This window comes from Microtus pennsylvanicus, chromosome X, assembly GCF_037038515.1.
Source record: "Microtus pennsylvanicus isolate mMicPen1 chromosome X, mMicPen1.hap1, whole genome shotgun sequence".
In the NCBI taxonomy this organism is placed as follows: domain Eukaryota; kingdom Metazoa; phylum Chordata; class Mammalia; order Rodentia; family Cricetidae; genus Microtus; species Microtus pennsylvanicus.
In genome coordinates this window covers 86,148,729-86,160,444 of record NC_134601.1, presented here as the reverse complement: position 1 = coordinate 86,160,444, position 11,716 = coordinate 86,148,729, and the positions used below count along the sequence as shown (strand labels likewise).

General features: G+C 42.9%; 1 protein-coding gene across 2 annotated transcripts in view; it reads left to right on the top strand.

The window, feature by feature from the left end:
- The first annotated feature begins 5,765 nt into the window (after positions 1-5,765).
- The window catches only part of Ogt (O-linked N-acetylglucosamine (GlcNAc) transferase), a 43,807-nt gene continuing 37,856 nt past the window's right edge, over positions 5,766-11,716 (top strand). Inside the window, exons 1-3 of one of the 2 annotated variants that reach the window (XM_075956808.1) lie at positions 5,766-6,073; positions 8,855-9,005; positions 9,785-10,028. In XM_075956808.1, coding sequence (XP_075812923.1) covers positions 6,037-6,073; positions 8,855-9,005; positions 9,785-10,028 — 432 coding nt within the window. In that variant the 5' untranslated portion in view covers positions 5,766-6,036. Of the gene's footprint in view, positions 6,074-8,824; positions 9,006-9,784; positions 10,029-11,716 lie in introns of both variants that reach the window. The other variant, XM_075956807.1, reaches the window with a different exon arrangement.

The window sequence follows — 11,716 nt, the reverse complement described above, 5'->3', positions numbered from 1 at the left end:
TCACTGAGCCATCTCTTCAGTCCAGTCCCTCCCCGCCCCCACCGTTTTTGAACCTGTCTCCTTCTGTAACCCAACACTCGGGAGGCAGAGGCAGGCGGATCTCTATGAGTTCGAGACCAGCCTGGTCTACAGAGCTAGTTCCAGGACAGGCTCCAAAGCTACACAGAGAAACCCTGTCTCGAAAAAGCAAAAAAACAAAAAAAGAAGGCTCAACTGGGCAGTGGTGGCATACGCCTTTATTCCCAGCACTCAGGAGGTAGAGGTAGTCAAATCTCTATGAGTTTGAGGCCAGCCTAGTCTACATACAGAGCGAGTTCCAAGACAGCCAGGACTGTTACACAGAGAAACCCCATCTCAAAAAAAAACAAAAACAAAAACAAAAACAAAAACAAAAACAAAAAACCAAGGAAAAAAACAAAACAGGCTGTGGCCTGGGTGTGGTGGCAGATACCTTTAATCTCAGTACTGTGGAAGATCTCTGTGAGTTTAAGACAAGTTCCAGGATTGGTTTTTTTTGAGACAGGGTTTCTCTATGCAGCCTTGTGGAACTCACAGAGATCCACCTGCCTCTGCTGGGATTAAAGGCATGCGCCACTGCCACCCGGCTCTTTTTTTTTTTTTAAAGACTTATTTATTACATAGATAGTGTTCTGCCTAAATTTATCCATACAGGCCAGAAGAGGAGACCATATCTCATTATATGATGATTGTGAGCCACGGTGTGCCTGCTAGGAATTGAACCCAGGACCTCTGGAAGAGCAGCCAGTGCTCTTAACCTCTGAGCCATCTCCCCAACCCTCTTTTTTGGTTTTGCAAGATAGAGGTTCTCTGTGTAGCCCTGACTATCCTGGACCTCTGTAAACCAGGCTGGACTCAGATATGCCTGCCTCTGCCTCCCAAGGGCTGTGATTAAAGATGTGCACCACCACTGCCCAGCTAGCAAAAGCTTTCTTTTTTTTTTTTTTTGGTTTTTCGAGACAGGGTTTCTCTGTTGCTTTGGAGCCTGTCCTGGAACTAGCTCTTGTAGACCAGGCTGGTCTCGAACTCACAGAGCTCAGCAAAAGATTTCTATAGCACTGAAAGTCTGTTAACTTGCTGGGCGGTGGTGATGCACGCCTTTAATCCCAGCAGTCAGGAGGCAGAGGCAGGCAGATCTCTGTGAGTTCGAGACCAGCCTGGTCTACAAGAGCTAGTTCCAGGACAGGCTCCAAAGCAACAGAGAAACCCTGTCTCAAAAAAACAAGAAAAAAAGAAAGAAAAAAAAAGTAGTCTGTTAACTTGTGCTTTAACCTCTTTTTCTTGATTACAAAGGGCAAGGTGCACTTTTCTTTTTTTTAAAATATTTATTTATTGATTTGTTATGTATACAATAGTCTATCTGTGTATATGCCTGCAGGCCAGAAGAGGGCACCAGACCTTATTCCAGATGGTTGTGAGCCACCATGTGGGAATTGAACTCAGGACCTTTGGAAGAGCAGGCAATGCTCTTAACCACTGAGCCATCTCTCCAGCCCACAAGGTGCACTTTTCATAATCTCTCAGCAATGCCAAAAAATTCTCCACTTTGTTTGGTAAGACAGCCTTGGAAATATGTCCATTAGGATGTACTGACAGAATGTGAATGGCACAGGACCGATGATACTGGATTGGTCAATCTAACAGAGGAAATTGCATCTTCAGACAAAGGACACCTTGAATAACAAAAAGCTCTATTTCCAGAGCCCCTTTTTGAATGTTCAATTAGACCAACCATTGTCCTTCTACATCTGGTTATTCATAAAAGCCAAATCCGCCATTTGAGTCTTCAATTCTACTGTGAAGTGCTTAGCACGGACACAAAAGCTCACGCTTAAAAAATAGTGGTCATCAGAGCCACCCAGAAAGAACAGCAACAAAAACACCATCTAGCACCTGTGCTATTGTCTCCTCTGTCTTCTAGATTGATTTGTCCCCACTACCACCCCTGTTCTCTACAAGTGTTGTTTGGCCCCTCTGGAGGGCTTCTCAGTGCCACATGACTGCTAGGCACCGAAGCCACAGGAAGAGGACAGCTTGTCCTCTCAGACACAGACAGGGCTGGAGAGCCCTCAGAGCTCCTTGGGAGGTTTTTTTTTTCTTTTTTTTTTATTCTGCGTTGGAGGTAGCAATGGGCAAACTAGTGGGACAGCGTGACTCATTCCAGGGCTCTGCAGTGAGTCTTGTTGGTGCCAATAAGTAAAGCACGATTCTCTTCTCTGGGGAAGAGTTTGCTCCCACTTGAGAAGAATAGGAAGAGAACTGAGCAGACAATAGCCTCTTATCTACAAGCACAGAAAATAGTGCTACAGGCTCATAGTCACAGGAGAAGAAGCAAGTCTCTATTCTGAAATCCCGAGCTCTTCTGTGGATTGATTTATTTAGTTTCTCGCTCCCACCCTTTGCAAATGGTTTCAGGCTGTAGACTGCGAACCTCTTTTCAGACCACACTACATGGTAGACTTGGCTTGGAAGGATAAACCAAGGTTTTGGCCTCCCACTTTATTTTTGTTTTGTTCTTTTTGTTGTTGCTTTTCATTGAGAAGGCGTTCCACACTGTAGTTCTGCCTAACTTGGAACACATTCATATAGCCCTGCACGGAGCCCTTCTCAAGTGCTGGGATTCCAGGCCTGAAGGACCAAGATCAGGCTCGGCTTTGCCTTCATTTTGATGTGCATTTCCATAGAAATTTTAGGTTAAGAAGGAAACCAAGTGATCCCTTTTGAAGAAGTACGTAAACCTAACTGGCCTTCTGAGCCCCGGTGTTATTTCTCTCAAGACTCTAAAGACTCCTGGCCCCAAGGAAAACTCCTTCCCTAGGTGGGGCTCAGGAGGGTGCCTTCCCAGGCCTTTCAGCTTTTGTTTTGCAGATTGTTGCCTTTCATAATGTATCTCTTAGGCATTCATTGTCAACAGTTGTGCTGTTTCCCCTCCATTCCCGGTGTTTTTCCAGCTGGTCACAGTTTTCAACACAGCAGGCACCAAATCAGAAACCCTCCCTTCCCAAGTTCACTCACTAATGAAGGCCACACTACCATAAAACCAGTTTGTTTTTCTTTAATTTTATTCCAGTTTTAAAAAACTAGGGGAGACCAGGGAAACGGTTCAGCCGGTGACGATGCAAGCCCGATGGCCTGAGTTCAATACCGTTGCACGCACACTGTGGCATACACGCCCTCACACACCATACAGGCAACAACAATAATACATTAAAAAAACAATAATACATTAAAAATACAAAAAAAAAACCCAAAATAATACATGGCTGGGCATGGTGGCACACGCCTTTAATCCTAGAACTCTGGGAGGCAGAGGCAGGTAGATCTCTGTGAGTTTGAGGCCAGCCTGGTCTACAAGAGCTAGTTCCAGGACAGGCTTCATAAGCTACAGAGAAACCCTGTCTCGAAAAACAAACAGAACAAAACAACAAAAAAGATTTTGGAAGATTTTTTTTCTTTCTGGAAGGTTTCAAGACCAGTTTTCTTCACTGTGACTGGTTGCAGAATCCAAGGGGCTCTAGAATAGTATCCCCAGACATCCGGAGAGCCTGGGGTGTTTCATCAATGTATTTTATTCAGCTTCATTAACCTTTGGAACACTCTTCCAGTGATTGCAAATGGCAGCGCTTCTCTCGGCTCCCTCCTCCTGCAAAAAGTGGATTTTAAGCCAGTAGATTTCTGGGGCTGTTACAAGGGCTAGGAAAGTAATTCACCATCATTGGTGTTGGTGTGGCGGTGTCTGGAATTAGAATTGAAGCAGCTGATATATTTACAAATGACTCCAAATTTAGAATTTCTGCATATAAAAGGAAGAAAAGAAAAAAAAGGGAAAGTCAGAGTACAAAAACACCACCTTCACCGCAATGCCCTCTAGTCTGAGGTGTAGGTTCCCTTTTCCTGACAGCAGAGTCAAATGTACGTCATTAAAACAATCCTCAGTATTACTGTTAAGTGACTTTTGGGGTTTAGCTAACCAGACTTGAAGTTCCTTGAGGGCAAAGATTTTTGTCTTTTTCATTTTGTTTCAAACAGTGCATCGAATATAGAGATTTTAGTGAATGTTACTTTATTGGCTGGAGAAGGTATGCTTGACTGCTAAATTTTCGGAACCACGCCACCCAGGCGCTATTCTGGGCCGGTTCCTGGGCAGAGTCTTTGAAAGGGTTTTCCTTGCTGAGCCACATGAGCCGCACAAAACATTTTTTCCCCATAGCAGCAAAGTGTCTAATAACAGCCTGAGACCTCTCTCTCAGATGAGGGAAACAGGGACCAGCTTTCTATGAGTCAAATAGCTGTCCAACTGGGACATTTAGCGAGCTTTACTTACTGAACTAACTTGCACTAATCAGGAAGGCCTAAACATCTGCTGCTAGAAGGGCTCTGAGCCGCCTGTTCTTAAAGCGGAAAAGCTGAGCGCTTTCACCGAAGGCGGCGCACTTGGCGGGGGAGAGGCTTGCCAGGTAAATCAAATGAAAAGATAAGGCCGGTGCCCAGGAGAGTTTGTGTGGTGAACTTTAGCATTACATGCTATGATTCTTTGGGACGAAAGAAATTAATAATATTATCAACTTTCTGTGCACTCATATCCAAAGTTCACAGTTTGGTCAGTGATTTCAAGAAATTGAAGCAGCATTTGAGGATTTATTTATTTATTTAAGTCGCCAAGGGACTAGCCAGCAAACATTTTTACACAAGCTCACTGCTTTTTTTTTAGATCAGAGTTTTTTTTTAAAGACTAAAAGATCTATCTATAGCCGCTAATGGCTTGTAATAATTGCTTGCTGATGTGACAAGTTATCTTAAAATTTTCTAGGAACAAGGCACGAAATATAAATTAACAATATGACAAAATGTCCGAACGCGGCACTTGGAACCGCAGGAGGCTCCTAAGAGCTCTTTAGTCAAAGGAAGGCAATTCGGGAGTCAATGTAGATGTGTAGTTTAGGCAGATGGCAAATGAACGCATTTAGCATTGTTGAATTGCCTTAAGCTCAAAGGTATTCGCGGACCGTAATGATTGGCAGAGCTGTTTGGCTAAACGAAGTCACAACTCAGAATCAGGAATTTTGACGAAAACGAATCATCTTTAACATCTCTATGGTTGCTTTTGGCATGCAAACTCGCAGCAGGTCCCTGAGTAAGTGAGCATTTACCCTGTTACTGTAGACTATTACTCTCCCGAATACCACAACGATTTTGAATTTTCGGGCTATATGGTTCATATCGGACACGTTTGGGCTCACTCAGTTCAGGGAAAGTATCATTCCTTCTCATCAAAGTACTTAAATTCATGGGTGGAGTTCGAATCAAGAAGCATTCAAATCGGAACCGGCTCCCCCATCGTTTTCAACAGTTCCGACTCAGAAATACAATTTTTCGCATTTATTTGTTTATTTGTCTAGAACTGACAAACTGGCCACGTAAACTACCCATTTTCTTACGAATGGAGTTGATTAAACTTTTCTAGACGTCTCTGGCATTCCTGCCATCAATGACCAGGTACACTAGACTCCTAGTTTAGCGCTTGCAAAAGAAAAAATGTAATCGACGTGCATTTTTTGCCTTTCCGCCTCACTCTTAAAAACTTGCAGCCTCTTGTCCCACAGGGTGCCCTTAACCCGGAGTTGCCTTGACAGGGTTGTCGCATGCGCTCTCTATAGTCGTGTTTGTCGCAATGGACCTTGGGCGGAAGGTTACGTAAGAGCAAGTGACTTTGATTACAGTCATTTCGTCGGTAGTCTTGTTACGCGCTACCTCCGCGGGGCACTTGATTATAGCCGAAAGTAGTTCCGGCCCGTGTTGTTTCGGTCGAGGAGCAGTCGCCGCCATTTCAAGACAGTGAGAGGTAGATGTCTAGCAAGAGTTGCTAAGATTCGAGTCCAGTATCTGCTGCCGCCCCTTAAGCCTTCCAAAACACTGATACGGCTGCTGCCCTTTTCCTGCTACCTCTAGAAACATTTTTGCCAGTAGTGGCGGCAGTAGAAGTCAATTACCCCCTTGCTCTATTTCAAGAAGCTCCAGATGGCGTCTTCCGTGGGCAACGTGGCCGACAGCACAGGTACCAGTGTCCCATTCTACTTTGGCAGACGTCCCTTTGGGGTCTGGCGCCGTCTTGTATTGCTCATCACTCCCTTCCCACTAACCATCCCCATCAGTGGCACTGCTGAACTCTCTTGAGTTCTACTGCCATCTGATCGGGTTTGGTGCTGTCGTCCGTTCCGTAAACATTTCCTCGTTGCTTGCTTGCATTTTGCTTGCTTTTGGGCTTTTTCCTTGTTTTTTTCCCACCAGTGTTCTAGCCTTCTCTCTCCGGACGCTTCCAGTCCACGTGCGCGCCTAGACTGTCTTGGAATGGGCTGCATTGGAATCCCTACTCTTTCTGTCTCCATCACAACTCCTTTCTTCCTCAATTGCAGCTCGTTGTAAACCCCTCGTGCACGCACGCACTCCCACCTCTTCCCCCGCCAGCCTTTTCCCCTTGGCTACTTTTAGTCGCCCTCTGCTAGTCTGGGGCGGGGTGCTATTTTGATGTAATTCTAACCTCACTTTGCATCAGGCGTAGGCAAAGACTAGCGAAAGCTCGTCGACGTGCTTCCAAGTAACCTCAAGAAGAGGGGACCTTGAGCCCGCACGCCTGCGGGCCAGCGCCTTCTGGTGTTGGGTTGAGCGGTCCCGGTTTAGGTTGGAAAATTCCAGGGGTTCTCTTAGCCATCGCCCAGTTGCACCAGCTGCCCCCGTCCCGAGTTTCCCACCCCGTCGGCCCTCCCCGCTGGTGGCAACCACACCCTTCCTCCGCAAGTGTGCCAGCCCCACGGTCGTTTTCTATCCTTGGAGAAGAAACCACCTCGGTGCCTTGCGTTGACCACCCTGCCCGCCCAATTCTCTCTTTGTGTTACTTTCTGAATGTATTCCTCCGCCGCCACCTCTAGGTTTTCATCCCCATTCTTTAGCCCAGTTATCTCTTTATTCATAGGGTGTTTTTTTTTTAAAGTTTCCATCCTTGCTTGAAGAGTTTGTAAAGCACCTGGAGTGTAGCTGCACAAGTGAAAAGAGGTTGCCCCCCCCCCCTTTTTTCCGACAATTCATTCCCGAGCCTTCGCTACTGAAAAATAAGAAAACAACCAAATTGTAGGAGTGTCCTTCAACTGCCTTTCCAGATTGAGGCTATTTGGGGAGGGATGGAGTGAGGAACTGGGCTGCGGTTCTAAGGTTTCCGAGAGTATATATACTGTTGTTGTTTCGTAGTTGCGGTATGTCAAGGTTTTAGTTGCTGGCTTTGGGCACTGCAATAAATAGATGAATCTTCAGTAATATCTCATCCATAATTGACGGGAGTAGGATTAATAATTAGTCCGATCCCCGCCTTCCCATTTTCCCACAGTGGTTTTCAAAGATTGAAGATTCCGTGTTAGATTTTTGTAAGAGCTTGCCCTTTTCTGACTGTTAACTATTTTTGAGGAAATGGCCATTTCCAGTTTTAAAAGAGCAGATAAGCGGCTTGGAAAAGTGCCGACAAATACTGTGCTAAATTTAGGAGCTAGCAAGTGCAGCATTCTTGTCTCAAATCTAATTTTCTAGTTTATCTTAAAACTCCGACCTCCGATTTGGACACAAATCTTCCCGGTCTTTGTTTTTGTGGTCAGCTGCCTTCTGTCAGGAAATTACTTTCTAGAGTATCCAGAGCACTCGTCAGCTCTGATATGGGAAGCTTGCCTTAAATTTGAGCCTGTCCCCATGACCTTGGTAAGATGATGTACTCGGTCTGTGGTTTCCCATTCTAACCATCTAGACTAGAGGGTAGGGTGTTCGTTCTGGTTGAATTCCTACTGTGTCATGAAGAAAAGAAATGCTTACAGCTGAGCCATAGAACTGTCCCTGGGCTTCAGCATTTCATTATGTATCCAAACCAAGTTTCATAGAACAAAATAATTTTGTCATTTATTATATTTTACTCAGTATTTTATATTATAGCATTTTTAAACTATTGAAATGGTTGGTTGCCTGGATATTGTACAGGGTTGTTTTCAATGTCCCAGTCCTTCCGTGAGAGCAAGGGAAAGAGCGCAAAACGTTAGCGCTAAGGCAGCGGGGGTGGGGTGGGATGGGGGGTGGGGTTTAGCTAATTAGGTCTTCTCGGGGAGTGGTCCTCAGTAGAGGAGCAACCTTTGGGTCTTTGTTTAGTTAAAATGTGTGGTGAACCTGTTCTGTGCTTTAGCCCTGGACAGATACTCTTGTTTATCAGCTGCTTTAAAAGTGAAAGCAGCACTTTGAGTTGTTTTCCTTAGGCTTGTTTTTATCGGTGCTCCTAAAAAGATAAAGCTGTAAAACTCAAAAACGTAAATATAAAGAGTTCTGGAGACACCTGGTGTCCCATCCACTGAGAAAGTGTTAAGAATACCCCAGCCCTTACAAACCCAGTGTGAAATGTAGTTTAATGAAGTATTGTTAGCACTAGGTTATTCTCACAAATCTTTGTAACTTTTGCAGGTTTCATGTTTAATGTTTTGTGTTAACTTAGTTTAGTGACTATGCCTATGATTTATAGTTTAAAACTACAAAATTAAGGGCCTCATTTGGCAGTAACTTACTGTAGTTTAGAAAAGGAAGCTTTAGGAATGGGTGAATTTGAAGAGATGGATTCTGTAGATGGGGCTTTAATAATATGCAGAACACTCTAGTGCTTTACATAGTTTCAAGCATTTTCATCTTTAAGTTTAATTTACCATAGTTTTACATTTTTTTTTTGGTTTGCATTTCTAACTTTTTGTTTTCCCCCCTCCTTCCCTCAAATGTTTTGATGATTCTCCAGAACCAACGAAACGTATGCTTTCCTTCCAAGGGTTAGCTGAGTTGGCACATCGAGAATATCAGGCAGGAGATTTTGAGGCAGCTGAGAGACACTGCATGCAGCTCTGGAGACAAGAGCCTGACAATACTGGTGTCCTTTTATTACTTTCATCTATACACTTCCAGTGTCGAAGGCTGGACAGGTAGGAGATGTCGGGGTAACCTGCCTCTGGGTGCTGAACTTAAAAAGTGATTACTAAATATTTGCATTTCAGAGCTTTCCATTGCTGGGTTTCATCTGAGCCACCAACACACAGGTGCTCTTTTGCTCCCTTTTGACTTGCCTAGCTCCTAGTTTTTCTCCCCCGTTTTGTGGGGGTGAGCATATTATCAGCATGGCTAGATTTTTCTTCTCGATTTTATCATTTGGGGCTACTGCTTTATTAATTCTTTTCAGATAATTAGTCTTGGTATAAATTTGGGCATCTAGACCTGTCAGCTTGAGAAACTGGTAAGGAGGGGCATATGTAGTTCAAGTTAGAAATACCCTCACTAAATTGTTGCTTTTAGCTAATCAGTTGAATTAATGAAAAGAAGAATTTGTGCTTTAGATCTTTTAGTAAATTGTCATTTTGACACACTTAGGCATTGAAGATGTGTGTCATATTAACAACAAATGGAAAATGAGATTCATGTACATAGATTTTATTCTTGATCTTAATGATCACATTATACAATGTGGCAGTTTGGTAATAGAGTCTAATAAGAATTTTCTTATATATAAGAACCAACTTTCCTTTTTGAAATCTGGATATTCTCATCTTAGCAAAGTTTTAGTTTTCAAACTTTGCTGGTGTTTGCTGGTTAAAAGCTAATGTTCCATATCACAGGGTTTCAGGAACTGTTAACGGTTGCATATGAGCCATGCCTCCTTTTTTCTAACGTGCATATCCTCATGTGTCAACGCTTTCTACTATTCCAGATCTGCTCACTTTAGCACCTTGGCAATTAAACAGAATCCCCTCCTAGCAGAAGCCTATTCGAATTTGGGGAATGTGTACAAGGAAAGAGGGCAGTTGCAGGAAGCAATTGAGCATTATCGACATGCCTTGCGGCTCAAGCCTGATTTCATTGATGGTTATATTAACCTGGCAGCAGCATTGGTAGCAGCAGGTGACATGGAAGGAGCAGTACAAGCTTACGTCTCTGCTCTTCAGTACAATCCTGTAAGTAAAAGTTTATCAGTTGTTTTCCTTTTATAGCAATCCAGCAAACAAGCAAACATCGTTTGATACTTTAGACAATAGGTTTTTTTTAATGAAAGAAAGTCAATAGTTGAGATGTTTAATATGTTTATGCACTTGAAATGATGAAATTGGTTTTACTTGGTCTGCATAAAGGTCTGCCCTATTAAAAAAATTATTTAAATAGCATAAAATTATCCTTACCAAAAAACTCCCATCAATTCTTTTGGTAATACTAATAAAGCACAAGACACGTTTTTTTGTGTGCTATTTTAGTGAACTTTGGGAAAATTCTGATGGGTATTTATAACAATTCTTGATTTTCAAGGAATGATGGGTTAAAGATCTTAATCTGTAGTATAAAATGGTTTTTAAAAGTTGTTGCTAGTATATTAGTGACATGAAAACTAGAGTACAGAATGATCTCAATATAGCCCCTCCCTCGATCAAGTTAGAAATAGAATTAAGGCAATTGCATGTTCAGACTAGATTTTGCATTAGTTCTTTAATTCTTTGTTGATTTGAGTTGCATATGTTTTCAGGGAGCAAGTGTATCCTGGTTGACAGACATTAAGTTCATACTGTATTACAGTCTGGGAACGTTCAAAATGCAGAACAAAAAAATTTTAAGTAAAATACAGGGATGTAAAACATGCCCTGGAAACTGTTGATGTAATTAAGGGAAAGTGGCTATAAACTTTTAAGAGATAAGTGTTAGGGATGGGGTGGGTCTTGGCAGCATCAGCATATACTTGAGCTCCATCAACATTGACTTTGTAACCACCCTGGGGAAGCGCTTAATGATTAACTCCTGCAGTTGCCATTATCGAAAGTCTTCTATAGGCTCAGACACTGCTGCTTCAGATAAGTCTTTCTGAATCTTTACCATGATCCTTTTCACGAAGAGGACAGTGTTTCCAGTTTCACCAATATAAAAACCCCAACAGATTCAGGGTTATGTAATTTTCTTGAGATCACGTAGCTAGCAATGGCGAACTGGATGTTGAAACTTAAAGTTGAATTTTTTTTTTTTTTCGAGACAGGGTTTCTCTGTAGCTTTGGAGCCTGTCCTGGAACTAGCTCTTGTAGACCAGACTGGTCTTGAACTCACAGAGATCCGCCTGCCTCTGCCTCCTAAGTGCTGGGATTAAAGGCGTGCGCCACCACCGCCCGGCTTGAAGTTGAATTATTGAAGTAAATGTTGACATGAACAAGAAATGAAATCTGAAAAGGACCTTCTGTGGCCAAAGGCTGCCCTTGTGCACAGCCTGGAAATCATTTTGCATTATCTGCCTGGCTCTTAACTCCAGTTTTATAAAATAAGCAAATTGAAGCTTATTTTAGTAGTTTGCCAAAGCTTTCTAACTATTTTCCATCATAATATCTTTTAAACAGTCCCCCCCCCCCCAGACAGGGTTTTTCTATGTAACAGTCCTGGCTGTCCTGGAATTCCTGTGGACCAGGCTGGCCTTGAACTCACAGAGATCCATAGCCTCTGCCTCCTGAGTGCTCGGATTAAAGGAGTGTGCTAACACCACCCGGTTTAAACAATTTTAAAGTTAATTTTGAAAGTTTAAATTTTTCTTTTAGTTTTTAAAAAAGATTAAAAAAACCCACTATATGTAATGGCTGTTTTAATTGTTCATTTCGATGTATAGAGTTTGGATCTG